At 30.0% G+C, this 20,194-nt stretch overlaps 1 protein-coding gene across 4 annotated transcripts in view; it reads left to right on the top strand.

Moving 5' to 3' along the window:
- LOC111003893 overlaps positions 1 to 20,194 on the top strand; it is a 125,027-nt gene that overhangs the window by 76,953 nt on the left and 27,880 nt on the right. For all 4 annotated transcript variants that reach the window (XM_022274647.2, XM_022274649.2, XM_022274646.2 and 1 more), the window contains one exon: positions 9,648 to 9,805. In XM_022274647.2, coding sequence (XP_022130339.2) covers positions 9,648 to 9,805 — 158 coding nt within the window. The remainder of the gene's footprint in view (positions 1 to 9,647; positions 9,806 to 20,194) is intronic.

Genomic DNA, 20,194 nt, shown 5'->3' with positions numbered 1-20,194 from the left:
ATAGAAAATCTATAAGAAATTTGAATCTATTTAACTAACACTAAACTATTTGTATATTCAAATTCCATTCGAGATCCTTTTGTATGAAATCATTTGATAATTGGGTCAGCTATGACCAACTCACAAATAACTATTTCGAAAGTCGCTTGTCACTCCAACACTGCACTTTTGATATTTAGATGCGTGCAAGTAATGGCACGTTAGGAAAGGTCGTTCAAGATTAATGATGTATGAGAACCATCCATTAAGGCTGTAACCTAGATAGGTCTAAGACCCAAGTTTAGCGAATTAATGAATGCATAGTCGTTACCTAAATCGATTTGGTTTCGTAATAAAACCTCGCTTATACGTAACTTTAGTTTGTAGAAAAGATTTATCAAATTTAAATTTGGAAACTTAAATTATTTACATACATGTGTGAGTGATAAAGCGTTTTCTTTTTTATCAAGAAGCAAAGATGAACATTATGTTACACTGATGTCTTAAAAAAAGGAATTAGTCCAATAAGATATTTTAAATTGTACGCTAAACTATATGTTACTTTAAGGCTAAAATGTATATAGATATTAATAAAAAATAATTATAACTACGGCTCAATTTGCCATGGTTCATTCTTTCTCTTATTTAGTTCCTGCTAAATAGCCTAATACGTTATAATGAGTTTATTATTATAGAGCCTTAAGGGATACGTATGCTCAGGTTAAAAAATTCCCCAATTCTTGTGATGACCTTAATTATGGGTCCTTGCACGAACAGGCTGCATGTTCCCACATCCGTGAAACATTAATAAGGCTGAGAGTTAAAATAAATAAAAAATGCCCTGTAACATTGTACCAAATATGTTGATTTTATGGTAGATTTCATTTAATCAAAAGCCTCCATAATCAAACAATAACGTTACACTATTTCTTAAAATCCATACTACAACCTTTCTAGACATTTTAGTAAAATCAAATAATATATATATATATATAAAATACACCTGTCTGTTTGTTGTGTTATGTTCACTTATTTGTGGTTATGGCTTATGCTTAAAGTTCTCGTGATTTGTTTTGTACAATCAGATAAATAATTGCAAATCATACCAACATTTTGTTCTTGAATTGTAATGATCTTAAATGCCTGTCTTTTAAAATAGCAGCACTGATTCGCAACGCTCAAGTTTATTCGAATATAAGCTTCATGATACGATAATAATCAAAAATAAAAACTATCAGACTCATCATAAAGAAATTAAACGCGATTTGGATGCAGCATGACTAAGAATTCTTTGCAATCAACAAAGTAACCCTTTCATGCATATTTTGTTAATGTTTATATGCGTGCGTAATTTTAAATTGTATTGTTTTTGTTATTTTTTTCCATATTTTTTGTGAATTTTTGGGTAAAAAATAAAACTTTAGGTAAAGGCATCACTGAGGGGTTTGATATGTGTTACCTAAACATTCGAAATTATGATCATATAACGTATCTTAAAGACATAATTTGCTAGATTATGGTAAATTAATGTTTGATGAACGTTCCTTGAAATAATCATCCCGACATTCGATAAATCATTATTTTTCAATCAATATTAATATCTAACAAATTATAGCCACTATGAATATATTAAAATAGTTGAGAAGAAGTTACTTCAAAGTATTTTGGCTGATATTCTATTAAATCCTTATAGCGTTTAAATAAAATAAAACTGATTGGATTATAAAGAATAAAAAAAATTAAGGATCTTTTGTACGATTAGGTATTTTAATTCTGGCCGAAATGAATGGCTATCTCCATCCCTGTTACTAAGGTGGCCTTGGGTAAATTACCTGCTCGCAAAATGCGACAGCTTCACCTTTCAGTTTTTGTCATGCTCTATTTAAGTTTTATTTCTGTATTAATTTTTTACCAAACCTTTCATCAGTTATTTTATGTCCTTACTTATTTAAATAAAATTTAAATAACTTGAAACATTAATATCTCGTTAAGTGAAATAAGGGAATTGCATTATTTTTAATACATTTATTCCATTAAAGCTAAATCAAACTCAATATATATAATTTCACTTCTTTTCATCATGTAGTGAACTAATTTACTTTTGCTTAATGATTTTGTTTATGGCTAGCCACACAATACGGACGTAAGAAATTGAATTTAAACATTACCAATAAAAGGGCACGGCATAAACATCATACGAAAATGGTAGTTTCACGAAAAACAAAATTTCTCCATTTAGTCGCAATTTCGTACATCGAAATACCAGTTTCACTTTTTAGCGTGTTATGAGTGAAAGTCGTTTGTCTGAAGCTCGAACTCCTCGTTTTGTGTAATCAATTCATAAGACACTAGTTCCGTAAAACCATAAAATCTGGATTATCTTGTTTACGTTACTCATAAAGGTCACAACGACAACTATCATATTTCATTTAATTTACCTACTTCGTTCGGGTTGAATTATTGCACCATAATGTGATGATGTACTTTGTATCTATATATATTCGACTGGTGGCTTGGTCAAGCTGTTGTTTTAAAGGGGTCGGAAAACTTAGTTGCTAGCATGAGAAGTCATTCCTAAATTTGCACTTATAAACTTAACAAAAGCACACATTGCGAAAGATTTGGATATAATAACCTCATATTTATGTAACTAGTTATACTTTTTACAATAAAATGACCAAAAATTTTACCTAATGCGATAATCTTTAGCTAAGGTAATGCACATAACGTCCTGGATACCCTAGATCATCATATCGTCGTAAAGAAGAAATTTAGGGTAGGTAGAATTAATCGGCGTTACCTATTTGTCTTGACTTTGTTTAATGAAATATACGTGTCCATTCCCTTTTTAGGTACAACTTCAAAAACACAAAAACATATACAGTATAAAACCTTTGATTTATTATTCTGAGTATAAATAAAGACGATCAATCATTCATCATGTTTACAGAAGCCAATATATTCCCGTCTCTTGAACAATGAAGATGCACTGCGATAGCATCGAATATTGCACACAAAACGCAGTTAGCTTTTGTGTTGAAATATATTTTAATAGATTTCATAATAAGTTTTAATTATTTACCCTATTTTTTTTAAAGTCTTTATGAATTTTGTTATTTGATAAGAATTTCGGACATATTTCAGCTTAACCACTACTTATTAGCACGGTTTTGTGGTTTTTTTAGGGGTTAAAAATTGTTGTTTATATAATGTAATCTGTAAAATTAAGCTCACATTTTTAAATTATTTTCTTACCACGATGTTTAAACTGAGTTTTGTTACGGTTTTGCATGATTCGAGGTAAACTAGTGAGCAGGAAGAGAACAACTTTCTATTTCGCACACCTGTTTTGCGCATATTATTTATTTTGCCAAACAAAAACAAACCTTTCAACTATTTATCAAGGCTCCAATTAAATTAGCAAGTTTTTGTGCTAAGTATTCTGTAGGACATTGAATATAAAAGTTATATTGTATAATGAATTTGTTTGCCATTGACCGTATATTAAAGACATAAATGTCAAACACAATACTACTTAAAATTAGAAAATAAATTTGCTGTACATAGTCGTATGACAAATTATATAACCTTACTTTCGCTGCCCACGCATGCGTGACGATAATCACACTGAACCAAAAGATCTATATCCTATATTAACCACATCTATGTCACGCTTACATTGTCATTATTAATTCTCTTTAACCTATTTAGGGAATTCATTAACTTACATAATTCATATCAATAACACTTTCAAAAGCTCTAGGGACGAGCTTCACAGAGTATAAAACCGCACATAAAATTAATGTTCATACGAAATAATTACTCGCAATACTTTTCATACACGTATGTTACGCTGTTTAGGTTTTATGATTAACGAACTGATGAAAGAGTATCAAATTTGCTCTTGACTGAATTTGCAGTCATAAGTTTTCTATAACATTGCAAGGCTACACTACTACGCCGTAGCTTTTAAAAACGATGGGGTCTAGAAATTAACATATTAGGTGTCACTTAACATCAGGTGAGCCTGCTCCGCCCCATTTCCCCCTGTTCGACAAAAAAAAATTACAAATAATTTATTAAGTTTCAAATCATTCTAACTCTTATTCTGTTAAATCGATTTTGCTGACTTTATTTTAATGTTACAAAGATATTAAAATCAAGGTTTATGTAAATTAATTACAATAAACAATACACGCTATATAATATAAAATGGCAATCAGAAGTAGAGCGACCTTGGTCATCAGGCTGACCTTTCTAAGACATGCTGGAGAAGTGAACGGATTGCATTGTATCTCATCTTACATATTACAAGTACATATTTAGATATTTAAGTTTACAGTATTAAAAGAATACCCTTTTAGTGTTTTATTTTATAAACTGATAGGGTTTACAGGTTTTGTATCTTGCACATATTCCTTATTAAAATTTTGCATTTAGTTGATTTTATTAAATAGTTGCCATTATATTTGTGTCTTACCTCAGTATCTACTGTATTGGCTATACAGTATAAAATATATCACAAAACATATGCTTGTTAAACAACTATTACCATTTTTTTAAATAATACATAGTACACACAAAGTTTAAGGATGTGCTAAAAATATATTCTATGACCTTGTAAGCCCGACCCTTTAAGTCTTAAATAAATAAATTAGAAACAAGTTCTAACTTCAGGTACTGACCTAATAACCTTCACCAAAATCAATTTAGTTAATTAAATCATAACTCTAATGCTTTTTGACAGAATGATACCGCAAGCAAAAAATACTATATTACACTATCTTCGGCTTTGCAAATGTTTACGTGTATCAAAGAAAGAAAATACAATTTGTATTTGAAGAAAGTACAATTTCCTTTACCTTGCCCTATAAAGTTCTTGGTAATGTCGTTATGGTATGACTCCCATGACCTTGGAAGAGGTTTATAAAAAATAATATTCAGATAAATAAAACAAAATTTAATTATTTGGTGAACCATACATAACAATAATAGCATATGCTTTCATATTATTCCTTGTAAGGAAATATGTTAGTAATGCCGATAACTATATTGATTTTGGCGCGTTTCCTTAAGGTTCCTAATTTGGTTGATTATTTATAATCATACTCATTGCCATAGATCTGGTTCATAATTTATGCTATGTTTACCTAGTGAAAACCTGTGAAAGTAAGTATAAAACATACACAAATATAATCTACCTACAATATTTCGTAACTTTTTTAAAATCGCCATTACGCTCTTCAATTGCGGGGTCTTATAAAATTTCCATTTTGATTACTAATTTAGAGTTTTTAATAAACTTAAAAAATGTCATAGACGATATTTAGTTTGCTTAATGCTTGCTCTAACCATACTGATAGTGTTAACTTACATAAATATTTATTCATAAATGTCGTTTAATATAACCCGCTCTATCATCCGAAGAAGACGGAAACTTGGCCACAAGGACACCACCAACAGCTTGTATAAGTAGAGCAACATTCAATTGTATATTTAATTAATTATCGACTCTATTTGTATACAAATAGATATTACAATTCATCAGTGGTATTATAGTGTTAAAAAGAATGCGGAATTGTCTACACCTGCGCATGAATATCTAAGTGTTCTGCGGCTTTCTTATATAGAATGTAGAATATTAAAAAAATGTCAGTTTATTTAAGCCGATGGATTTTATGGTTCCTTATCAATATTCCCAGATTTTCCATTTTTAAATCATTACTTTACAGCGATACTGAATCGAACGTTTTTGTGATTTCTGAAGTCAAAGTTAATAATTAAAAATGGAAATAAACTTACAAAACAAACTGATACGAAAGAAAAGTTAAAGATTAACTACGTATAAATATAAATAAATATTTATTCATATCCCAGGTTCCAGATTATTTGTTGTACTTTTTATTTATAAATTTGGATTTGAATAATTATATAATTATTTATAAATTTGACTAAGCGTCATAAATAATTTTAAAGGCAAGACTCGATAGAATTATTACCTGGGAAACGATTCAGGACTACCTAGTTATTACTTCCAGTTAGGCAGTATACATTAAGTATGTATAGCAAGAATTATCTTAAAATAGATATATTCAATACTATATAACATTACTTCGACTGACTTGACAGTTATGCGTTTTTACGCAATCAATGTGACTCAGGCAACATTTACTTTATATAATTACTTGTATTACCTCTAACGTCCTTGCCTTATAAGGAATAAAATTTATACATCTTTAATTGGCACATGACATGGGTATATCCGGCTTAAATTAAAAAAAAATGTTTGTTGCCATCGCAACCATTTTAATTTATTAAATAAATGAATATTACTTATAAGACATCAGACTTATAATCTCTTAAAAATATTTATTACTACGAAGACTCATTAAAAAACTCCTTGTACTAAACCTACTAAAATTTAATTAAAAGATCATCTTTCAATTTTTATTTTAGTATGAAATATCCCAAAAAATATCTCGGTAAGCCGTGTAAAAAATTGCGGTTCCTTGTACCATTAATAAACTTTTAATGACGTTTAAATGTGACACTTTGCAATAAAGACAAGCGATAACTGTCTCAAAATCGACTAACTAAAGCTCCTAAATAAAGTTTTTGTTCCATTTTCATCTTTAAATTGGACTGAATATTTATTTTACGGTTATTGGCCTTAGGAATTTTAGGAATTCATTAATTGGTTTAAAATGCTGATATTGCAGTAATTTTCTATGCTCTTTTTCATATTTAGAATTTTACTTTAATATACTCGCAACATCGTAATCATTGTCAAAAATAAAAATTGTTCGTTTGAAAAATTCGATTAATGTATAGATTGTGTAAAATACATACTCTAAAGGTTTATTAGGCGCATTGATTGGCTGATTGCTTAAAAGAACAAATTTATTTAATTATGACTGTTGTAGTTATAATTTATACACCTGAATTCAGACTATCTGTCGTAGATAAACATGATTATTTATTTATTTATTGATTATAATCCTGTTGCAAGTTTAATATGTATTATGTTTTATATGAAAACTTTGATATTATACGTACGTAAATTTAAGGTTGATCTTAGCCCATTGATCAGTGCGACATTAATTCAATTCATTCACGTCACTTCATCATGTTTCGTCCTAGTGTGATTTAAAAAAATAATTAAAAATAATAGGTTACACTTATTAACGCATGTTTTTTTGAACATGTACTTTAGCTCCCATCGCTCTAAGGTGCTTCCTAAAAGATCCCCTCGATCACTATAAATTGTCTCAATGTCTAGTGCTTGTGAAAGTACATTGAAAACATGAATTTTCATTAATTATTTCACTGTAAGGAATTTTCCTCGTTGCAAAAAGTTAAAGTAGGAATAAATGGAGCATTATAACATGTTAATATCGGTGAGAATAAATCATATACGCTTTTCAAAGTGGACAGCCTTGATCTGTCCCTACCGTTCTTATAGTGTTATTGCCTGAAGGCAATTGAAAGTGTTATAAATAATTTTGCTACTCACATTACTATGTTTCGATACTATTGGTAGACTTACATGTTGACATTATGAAATAGAAAATGGAGAAGAATAAATATTGTCATCAAATAATTTTAAAAGTAGAAAGCCTTATGAAACTTATGAGACTAGAATAAAATTTTCCAGAACACTATAGAAATCGTATAAATTGTAGGCTTTCATCGATAATTGAGCATATTTTATATTACAGTGAAAGTGTCCACTGAGAAATCGCAACAGATAATTATAGTATAGAGGTATAGAGGTATTACATGAAAAGAAAAGATTTGTTTGTTGGCTTGCATTGCACCTCAAGTACTGGACCGGTTGGAAAAATAGTTTCACGATAATCATTATACATTCTTCTTTGATAAACATAGGCTATATAATAATTTAGGAAGCCTTATGAAAACTTTGATAATGTAACCCAAGTTCTGAAAAAAAACGAATAAAATACTGCACACTGCACTGCAGATACCATGCCTAACAAAAAATATGTTTTTTTCTAATGTAAAGGTCCATTTTCCGAGATCCATCTAATGCAGATGGAACTGTAGAGCTAGATACTTATATCACAAAAATTTACTTCTATGAAAATACAAACAAATAATACAGAGACACAACCTGATACTAATTTCACAAATTCTAAAATGGAATTAGAATGAAATCAAATATAAATGTCGTATGTCATAATTCATAATTGTAGAATCAATGTGAGAACAACTTTAAACCTGACCTTTCTTAATGTATTTTACATAGCCCTAAGCTACAAATAAAATTACAATATCATACATACTCAATCTTTTGTTACTCCATGAACAATGAATGAAAGAATAGCCATCATTCGTAGGAGGTCGTGACTCAAATAGCTCAATACACATACTTTATTTCCATTGATCTCTTTATGAGCTTAAAAATTGCAATATACTTCATATAGAATAGAGCCATGCACATTGATTACTTGATGCAAACTCCTGACATAGCAATACAGTGGGCATCATTACCTTATAGAGTAACAATATCTTCGCATAAATCAGGGCAATGATCAAGCATGACTGACTGTCCAAAAGGACAAAACATTTGACACTAACGAGCCATATTCAGTATATCAATGTACTAGGTTTGCATGAATTGGATATTAGCAAAAATATTTATCAGAATGTAGTAATGAGGTCGATTCATACGGCGAAAGCGTTTGATGATTTGTTACGCTGGGTATCCACACTCAAGGCTCAGCATGTCTGTCATCTGTAGGCTGGCTTTCTTTCAACAGTTTCCGATTTAGAAAACTATTTCTGGAGAGGTTTAAAACACCAATAGTGTTTTGTTATGTACTGCCCAAAAGGCCTACATATGTGACGAGTTACAGTGGTCAGACGATATAGTATGTATTAAATTTTCTATTTATAAGAAAAGTAAATTTATTGTACTAGTAGCATCATTCCCTTTAAAATTTTATTTTTGCTAAGCCTAACTTTTAGTAGCTACATATGGAACATTTTGCTACCCTATAGAGACTCTAGACTTAAGGTTTTTCGTGTATTTTTACAATTCTTCTCTCCATTATGAAAACCTCCCTCAGAATGAAAGGAATAAATTAAGAAAGTCAAGTATTTTCTTAATTTATTTGGTCTAGCCGTCTTCGAGTATTCCGCGGGGCCGGTTTTATTTTTTTAGTTGAACAAAAAGTATTCTTCAGTATCTTACTGTAATTCATACGACCATTGCTTAAGCTGATATTAAGTAGCAAAGGCATTGAATGTATGGTTTTGGTCTAACAATTTACTAGAGCATAAAGTTGCGCGGGCAAACAGGGGCGATGTCATCTGATTACGACAAAGTTTCCTCACTGGGAATTTTTAATATCTGTTAAAAACATTTAGGAATAATGCAAGGTTATATTTTTGTAATCATAAATGCTTAGGTTCACGCCTAGTTAATTTTATAGAATACCGAAAATATTTTTTGTTTATACGTATTAACTTCTTAAATTGAAAAATAATTTTAATTGTTTTATATTTTAAATATAAACAAGCAAAAAAGAATTCACAGATAAAAAGAAACTGTCAGGAAATATTTTAGAAAGTAATTTTACGACATTTTGTAAATTCAATCAATTACGCAGTTTTTATGACTTATATGAATATTATTTTATTTACAGGAACACATACAAGAAGTTTTAGACAAATGGACACAAATAGACGACGAAATATGGGCCAAAGTGATAGTTTTCGAAAAGAATCGTCGTGTAGCGAAGGCCTACGCGCGTGCGCCCGTACTCACTATCAACGGATCTGATGATGGATTTGATGGAATGAGGTAAGACTATAATCCATATTGTATTATGAATTTAAAACTGTGCTTGTTGGTCTAACTAATTTACACTTTGAAAACTTCAAAGCTGATTGAACTGATTGACGTTTTGCATTGCGAAAGTTCGGCAGTTCCAAAGTTATTGGTCTTTTTATACCAAAAATATCATAATCCTTTTAGAGTTCTCTAAGTGTATTAAATTAAAATGGTACCAAAAATACTTTATCGCATTAAAGGTATCAAACATATTTCAACCTACGCCATGATTAATACGCATTGCAAAATGCCTCTACAAGTTTGTCTAGGCTTGGCTGGATCAAGATAGGCACGTGGCTGCCCTAGATTCCCTTCGGTCTGACATTCTAAATTATTATGTTTATGGCATTCTCTTGTAATATTCATATTAAGTGCCGTTAAATTGCATTGTGTTAAATACGTTATTACCAATTTTTCATCATGATAATACTCCAATAGTGTGATTAGATTTTCACTATTTCTTCATATTCTCTAGCTCTTTCAGGTCTTCTGATTTATATAATTAGATTAGAAAAGTGTTTGATATACTTTATTTAGTTAGAGTTATGAAATGTTTTAATGTTAAATTAAAATCTCGTTTATCCTGTCCATCGTTCTGTATGTGTAAAACCAGGTATCCATTAAATTCAAACCAATACGACTTTTAGAAGGATCGGTCAATTAAAAAAAAAAGCATTGAAATACTTTTTCAATGCTTTGACTTACGCTATGCTGTTTTGGAATCCAAAATGGAATTATTTATGTCACAAACGAATATATTTTATCCAAACTAATTACGCTTGTTAATTACCTTTTATATTTTCGATCTTTTGCAAGATAATTGCACTTGCGCAAATCACGAATGAGTAAAATAGAGAATTTAATAATTAAATAATAGTTCTATAATTCACTGCTATAGTAACAGTTTACGAAAAGTCGCCACTACAAGGATCAGTAACTAACCTAACTTAGATATGTCAAAAATTGCAAATCTCATCTAAAGATTGCATAGTTCCCAGTTTACCTCATTATTAATGCTAAACTTCGAAATTTATAACTATAGTTTTTATCTGTTTTTTCTTATAAGTTTTTAAAAAAAAGCAAAACGGCTTTAAAAAAAACGTATTTAGTTATAAGTTTGTTACATTCCAGGAATTAATGTGCACTGGACATGTAGCATTTTCATTGTTATTGAACATTGAATAAAGAATTTTTGAAATTGAATTGAGTAACTAACCAATAAGATTCAGATAGTTATTTTAACGTTATTAAATGTTGAATGATGTATTATTAAAAGTACTGAATATTATGCATATAAACTCGTGTTTTGACCAGCACTTGTTCTAAATATGTAGAAGGTCAGATAAGTGTAGGGCAGTCTTATCAGATGTAAGTGAAAGCGTAATGTCATATGTAGCAACAATGCGTGCAAATGCCCCCGTAACTGATTTGATTATGACCGCTTGCTTAACGAGAACTTGCGTAAAAATTTGCATGAGAACATTTAAAAGTAACGGCTATTAATCGATTTCTAGTTAATTGTTATATCATATTTCTATTTGATTGCTTTAACGAAGACAGTCTTGAAGCTGGCCCAGTCCTATATATATTTCGTGTATAAATTTTATCGACGCTTCAATTAGTAAGATTTGTCCTGAGATTCAGAACGTCTAAGTTAATAACGTCTAATCTAAATCTATTCAATAATCCAAATAATTTAATTGTATTAATGAGAAATAGTATTCGAGAAAGCATTTCATTCCTAATTAGTATAAAAACTGTTGGATTAGTACCTCCTTATCCACAAACAAAACTTTTATTTTCATTTTCCATAGAACTCAACTCGGCCGCACGTCGATGTGATCGCGACACCTGGTGTGGCCAGTAATGACACGGAAGCAAAAGAGATTTCACGTTAGATTTATTGCTTGCTAGTAACACCATGCCATTTTGACCGGCTGGCTATTTTTCAGACCTAAAAGTTATATTCAGAGCCGAGACTTAACTCGTAATATCCTTACACATTAGCCAGGCAGGCTTATGATACATAACGACTAGTATAAATAATGACATTTGCTTAAATATCTTGTAAAGATTCTAAAATAATACCCAAATTACGTGTACATAAATAACTACTTTAAAATTTTTAAAATAGTTTTGAAAAGGCAAACACCTAAACGAAAGCTATATGAAATGAATTTGCAATATTATATTTCAGAATTGTTGATTCAATAATAATTGCTTATTTTCCTTTAGTTAGCTCAGATATTTCAGTATTAAATTTGCATTAAACCCACAATTCAAAAGTAACACGGAAATGTCGCCACTATCAGATGCACACACGAATTTCACCATTTTAATGATACCGCCTTACCCTCGCTAATTAGTCTCGATCTATGTACCGGTGCACAATAAAGATCGAACATTCCCTCTAATAATTGGAATTAAAAGGGCTAGTCCAGCGCTGATAGGAAAACGACTAACTCTCAACATTGTTTTATAGGACGTCGATTTGCCCACTGTTTCGTGTTATAAATTGCTAAAAGGATTGCTCATAGTCTTCCTTGAATTATTTTCCTATATATTGTACTGTAAGTTAACTTTTTGAATTACTTTATTTTTTATTATTTTTGATAATAATTTCTTAGTCAGTATCTAAATACTGGTTCGTTAAAATACAGGTTTGACCATTAATTTTTCTAGTTCTATTTATTCATCTTAATTTAATTAATAAATATTATGTCTGTGACGAATATATATTAATATAACCATAACATATATTTACTTTTCTTTTATCTATAAATAATATAAAAATATATTTTAGAACCGTGTTCCATACGTTAATAATAATATCAATGTTCTAAAGTCATCGACTCAACCCAAAACTTGTACATATTTCGACTAGCAGTCAATAAAGGGTAAAACGACTCGGCAAAGGCGTCATCGTATTAATCTAAATACAATGTTAGCTTAGTGTCATTGCGAAACAATATGAATTGCCTTGCCCACCTGGCAGTTGATCCAATTCGCAGACCAGCCTCACAAATAAAGACTTAAACAACCCACGCGTGATTTCAAATTGGCACGCGTCAAAACAATATACTATTGCACTTTGGCGATTCAACAGTTAATATTTGGTTTATAGAATAAGCATAATATGTTCAGTTTTACTACTTAGTAGTTATGCAGTTATAGAACTCTTTTATTCAGTTTTTAATTTCCTCAATTTTATTTTTTTAATGAAATACTACCAAGGAAGATAAAATAATATATTAAACAGGTTACAGTTACACATGGAAACATATTATAAATTCAGTACAATCATACAATACTGTAAACCCAAAAAAAACGTTTTATTTAAAATATTTGTGAATATCACACATGATTTCATAAATTAAATAATTATCATCAAACATCTTCTCGTACATTACTATGGCATCGTATAAACCTCATCCACGGCCACTAGATTTTGCAACAGCAATATCTGAATGTTATTGTTTATTGTCTTCTTATCGATATCTCAGAGCTTTGTTGGTTTGTAGGAAACATAGTGTGCCAGTATGTCGTACAATAGCTGAAGCAACCTTGGTTTTTGTTAAACGTAGCACAGTAGCTAGCAATTTGTATGTGATTGCTCGATTGTTAAATGAATGTACTCTTTTCAAGGGTATCATAAACGTGCTCCGATATTTATAGTTTACTTCAATGATTGCTGTACTTAGTTTTGCTCTCTATGGTTTTACCAACATTATAATATAATTGCCAACCCTATCTATACATATAAAACTGTAAATTATGTATTTTGTGAGAAACTTTAAATTTGGTGTTCTAAATAAAAACGACAAAAGCTTTCCCGTAATTTTAAGGTATTCATTAGCACCTCAAGTCTACATAATAGAAACGCCAATAAGCTTCAAGCTTCAAGCTAAACTAAGTATTATGTTGCGACATTTATTTTAACATTTCAAGTAAATCAAGTTGCAGAAAAAGGATCGATTACAAAATATTTAATATCATAATTTCAATTCAACTCAACTTTGCACTTTAATATCTGGCATTTAGAACTAATTTTCATTGAATGTGTATGACATAATTATTTGTTATTGTCCACTTATCTTTGGTTACAGTAAGGAAAGTAGGGCGACATTGAGGTAGGCTTTTGCAAGCGATCCTATTGGGCACCGGTCAGTGCCAACGAATTTGTCTCAGACGTTATGAAATGATTGTAATACAGAATATTTTTTGAATAGTAGTTATGCTATGTTGCAAAAAATATTAACGTGATAGATTTTGTAAGACCCATTATTTTCGACTATATTTAATATATTTGTAGTATAATTTATTCATGAGTTATCAGGTATATTCAGATCTTTCTTTTAAAGAAATATGTCTACTCCATATATAGTAATCTTTTTAAACAATCCTAGCATAAATTTACTGCATAAGACGATCGTTCATTATATTTTAGTACCACGCAATGCGAATAGCCATTTTCACGGTCCCTTTTCTAATTTAAATGCATCATTTAATACTTCGCGTGCTCGATCTAATTTTACAAAAAAAATCTAACAACTCGTAAGAATTCAATTAAGATCTAACGCAATTTGCGCATGCGACGCTTTCGTGACACAAACACTGGTCGCTTTAATTATTCAACCAGTTTAGTTCAAACACCTTAGTGCTTCCGTTTAGTGATCAATTTTGAATAGAAAGCTGTGAGGCAGTTATTCTTATAAGATTGAGACTGTCAATATATGCAAATGTATATTTATCTGATGAGCTCGCACGTGGGTTAGCTTAAGTTGCTCCTGTGTTTTATTACAGATTACTTGGGCCGATTCGGCCCACAGTCGTGTTCCGTATTTGCGATTGTTCCTGTATTAGAGGGCTGTCACACGTTCCTAATTGTGCACGCTATGAGATTTTTGACTAAACTATATATTTAGTATATGACATTGTCTTGTAATATTCATATTAAGTACCGTTAAATTGCATTGTATTAAATACGTAATACCCATTTTTCATAATAATAATACTCAAATAGTCTTTCGATTTTGACTATTTCTAAATATATAGAGACGTGTCCTTGAATGTTTTTTTAGATAAAAATAATAATAGGTACAAACGCATGAAAAAAGAAAGCCTTCTGGCATTATCCATGGTATCACTTATAACATCAGATAACCCTACCCGTTAGCCCCCTGTTATGTAATAAAAATTCACACAAGGCAGCCATAACTTAACGCACTTTTCTGATTTAATAATAATAAAAATGTTTTTTTCATTATGCATTACAATGTGTAAGATTTGGGAACCCATTTAAGTAAAAAATATGTTTTTAAACATATGATAATCATAAATATATTGTCTATTATTTACGTAACTCTAGTCAGATATATTTTTCTTATTTCTATTAGTACAAGGCAGTAGTATATACACACAATGTAGCACACACTTAAGCTATGAGAACAATACGCTAAAATCCTTTAAGATGTAAATAGAATTTAACGCTGCAAGCAGGAAGTTCATGAATTTCATATGAGCTACGATACGAAATGTTAAATTTATTTTATAAATATACTTTGACATTTCGAAGAACAAACTAGAGAAAGACATTTCATTTTGTTTGTAAAATAACATACATATTGTTTCAAATGCGAGTAGTTGCTTATATAAGCTGAAATAGATAAACCGTTTGTTAATTTTAACAGCCTTATTTTGACCACAACATTCCTAAACAGTAAAATCTTTAGTACGTGACAAAATATTCTGAAGCTACTTTACCCGTTTTGTTTATAAACTAACTAATCTTTTATCCGCGTTATCCCTTACAATTTGATCTAGTGATTGCTACGTAATATCATGCAACGCGCTACGCCGTAGAGGTATATGTTTTGATTTAATAATTTTGCCCCTGCAATTAGCATAACAATATTACGCAAAATACGTAATTTGAGATGTAATTTGCACCACTGTTAAGTATCACATGTGAATAGCAGTGAAAGTAAAGATGACAATGTAATCTCTGCTAATACAAACGCTGTTTCTCAGCAGTTAACATGATTACCATTTTTGGTACACAATTATCCATGAATGTGTTCTATTATTGATTTTTTTCAATTTGCTTTAACTGAACAGCATTACTAGTTTGTTGAGAACATTTTTAATAATGAAAACGAAACAAACGTAAGTATATATTGACCCATACCATATTAGTAAGACCCTGATTGATTTAGATAAATAGTCCATTGTTATTTATTTATCATAATCATCAATCGAATATTGCCTTAATTGGCGCCATTGTTTGTTTGACTAATAGAATCTCATACGACATTTGCTATCTATTACATAAATTTTTTGAGAAAGCAACCTTCTAATTCTTATATAGAAATCTCTAAACTAGACTAAATTTTAATAATTTAGGAACGACAGCAATAGAATTTTTCATCATTATCTGATAAGTGTAACTAAGAATAGGATACTTTCATAAATGAATACTATTCCTGTTGAAGTAATGAATAGTGATTCTGTTTATTTAATTTTCGGCATTTTGGACGGGCGTTGCTTAAGTCTAAATTTATCTGAATCGATCAGTTTAAACTATAATAGACTAAACTATAACAAAAACATCTATTTTGATTTTTATTTTTCTGTTGTGATTCTACACCTTCAATTTTATATAAACCAAATGTTATTTCACAATTTTGAATGACGTGGCCAAACCAAACTTTATATATCAAACGATAATTACAGTGATTATTCTTATTTTTAAGACATGTAACATTACAATTTTTAACGATATCTTTAAGGAATTTTAATTAATCGTATATCTATTGTTTTGTAATACCAATTTTCAAGACCGTTATTAAATAAATCAGACATGAATAATAACACAGTTATAAATAACGCCCACAGGTGATTTTGCGTGAACTTTAACTGCTGTTAAGTCTCTAATTGACGAAATATGACTGATGTCGTAATAGTGAATCTTTAACTACTATGGTAAATGATTGCGTAAAAATGTGTGGAGTTCACTACTACTAAATGTACGTTATAAAAATGTAGAGCTTAAATTTAGCTTTGCATTTTTGATTCGTTGTATATCACACCATTTATGACATAAAGCTGTTTTATACATAGTAAATTTGTCAAACTTAGGCATTCCTTAGTTCCATTCATTAGTTCTTGTAGTACTTTATTAAAGGATTTTAAGTTGAATTTCAATAAGCTTAAAGAAGTTCGAAAAGGTTTGGATAAAAGACTCAAGATATAAAGTCCTATTATAAAAGATGATTTAATGGAATAGATCAGATTTAATTCTTATTATTATTATATAAAGCTTCATTAAAAATATACATACGTATTTAAACAAAATGTAGTAGATTCTTGACGACCACAAAGTACTCGAGTTAAGTTAATAAAATAATACAAATCTAAGAAAACGTAATAACGTCTTATATGTCTTGTAACAAGTCAAACTTGATAAGTATAATAGTTCGAAAGATTTTATATTGATATCGAAGTTCTCAGCGTTTAAATTGGCAAATAACCTTTAGACATCGGCAAATTTTTAGGTCAATTATATGATTTCACAGCAAAGATATTCTACTAAAAGGTCAAATTCTAACTTATTCTAAATAAACTAACGTAATTTAAATTATTATCTTAATTTAGTCGTCTTTATATAATTGGCATAAATTGAAATGTGTAATGTTTGTATTATGCTTCAAAATATATAATAATATATTAAGGACTCTAGCAGAGCAAGGCGTTGCTAACCATAGGAGTAATATTTAAGTAAGTACTACTACTTTTTAAAAACATTAAGGAAAACAGGAGTTGAAACTTTCAAAACATTTTTAACTAAGCACAAAATGAGCGCTAAAGTATGAACAAAAATTTTATAATTAAAACCTTGATATCTCACTTTGACATTACATTAATGCATGGCAAAAATGTCGTGACGCCTGCATCCTGTTTCACATATCAATGGTTCAGTGGGAGTGGCCAAGGTCAGTGGGATCGATTCTCGCCGCGTGAACTCTATTGTTTGGATCGGTTGACAAATAATTCTGTGTGATAAATGACGGCTATAATCTTTACATTTTCGTATTAAGTTGCCATTTTATTAATCAGTAATTTGCATAATCACTTTATCATGGGTATATTGAAAGTTAAACCTATTAAAGTCGAGCTTTCGCATTTTTTACATTCTTGCTGTACATACATATAATTAATGCTAGAAATAAATTTCACGTGAATTAAAAAGTAAAAGAAATCTTACTTTTAGACAAAGCAAAGTCATCCACATCACTAAAAATAATTATTAAAGTATTTAGATTATAAAATATAATAACAGTATTAAATGATTCCAGTCTGATAATAACCTGTAAAAGAAAAAAAGAAAACTGGAAGTACATATTTATCTAATTTTTAAAAAGACATGCAAGCAATTGTGTTCACAGAAAATACGCAACACTATATAACATATTTTGACTTGAGTTACTAATTAGCGGCTTACAATGTAAACATTGCTTTGTGTAAGTTTGTAAAGTTCAGCTTGGGTCACCCTTTGTAAGTGATGTAATGGATTACCAAGGTTACCGCTTAAAAAGGTTCTATATCAGGAAGTATCGAAAGGTTTAAAATGTAAAGTTCATGCAAAATTTATCAAAGCATACTTGTAATTAAAGTATCGAACGAAATGACTTAAATTTCTAATCTTGAGCCTGTCCACCTGAACCTCTTTTTTATTGGCAAACGTTACTTGCTTTTACTATTTAACTATATGGTAATAAAGTCACCATTATAGAGTATCAAAACATGATGACGCATCCAACAAAAAACCAAACACAGAAGGCTTATCTACTTGCTCATAAAGGGATAAAGAAAAATATTCTATCAAATTCAAATCAAAAATGTTTAAATAATTAATAATGTTTGCTCCGTCTTTATAAACATTATGTATATATTTGTAGTTATTCCCGCGTATAGACCCGTGTTATTATCATTATTAAAACATATGAATTAGAACTTATCTTTTTGCAAATCATAACATTGATTACTTAAGAAATACAAACTAACACGACATTGTTTTAACCTAAAATCCGGCATTGATGTGTCAAACTAATAAAGGAGACTTCACACAGAAGAACGTAGGTCGTTCTCGGAACAATGGGCAGGTGATGTGATCCGTGAAGACGTTTTGTGCCAAGGATCCCAGCGATTGTGAGGCGTCCTTGCCGTTAAAACAATTCTCAAAAATAAGAACATTCAATTAATAATAACCTACCAAATGTTTTTTATCCTGGAGGACTCATAATTTTGTATTTTTATATAAATTTTAGAAGATCTATATTATATATAGATAATGCTTATGTAAGTACGAATTCTAGGATCAAGTAGAAGAGGAAATGGCTCTTTAGTTATGACCACGATAAACTCTATAAAAACCACTTCCGACTCTCTTAGATGGATAAATCCAGTGTTAAAAGTAACTACAGCGTTCAAGGCTCACTTTTTGCTATAGGAAGTCTTGTTTCCTCACATGTGAATGATAGAGCCGGTACCGAAGTGACGCGTCTGAACCGCTTTTACTTTCTTTGCCGCGCCTTCCGTAAACGAAAGTATGAGGATCATAAGTTTTATTTATATAATGGTTTAATTCCTGAATATTAAATTATATTGTGTTTTTCACGATTAAAAACACATATAAATGCGTATTTATTCATTATCCATTATGTACATAAATCGATGAATAAATTAAAAAGTTTTAGCAAAATACATAAGTTTTATGAGAAAAATTTTTTTTCACATGTTTAGACAAGCACTTAGATCATCGCTTATAATTTCCACTAAGCTTATAGGAATGTTTGAGAACAAATAATTTAGCCAACAGAATATGAATGTTGCGTATTCAGGGTTTTGTGGTTAACACGCATGATAAGTGGCAAAGAGAATGGTAAGCGGTACAGAAGTAACGTAGAATTAAAAGACTTAATTTACTGGTAAAACAAAAACGTTCCACGTTTCAAGTTAAGTTAGATTAATTTTATCCTTTTCTTCTTAAAGCATGATCAATAAAATAGACCCTGAAAATGGACTGCTCCAAGCGCCATTAATATATTCAATCAGAAGTATATTTTATCGGGAAGTAACTGTTAATGAGGGAAATACAATGGACAATTAGTTTTCTTCGTTAATCAGTCGTGCGAAGTTCCGTCATAACCAATTGAATACTGTTTCCTAAAAGAAAGTTTTAGTAACAAATATAAGACATGTCTACATTATTTTTTATTGGTACATGTTTAAGAATTCTTTCAAAGTTATTTATTGCAGACTTTGGCCTAATTTTCGATCAATTTGAACATTATCTTTGTA

Source organism: Pieris rapae, chromosome 1, assembly GCF_905147795.1.
Source record: "Pieris rapae chromosome 1, ilPieRapa1.1, whole genome shotgun sequence".
Lineage (NCBI taxonomy): Eukaryota > Metazoa > Arthropoda > Insecta > Lepidoptera > Pieridae > Pieris > Pieris rapae.
This window is presented reverse-complemented; position numbering and strand designations above follow the sequence as displayed.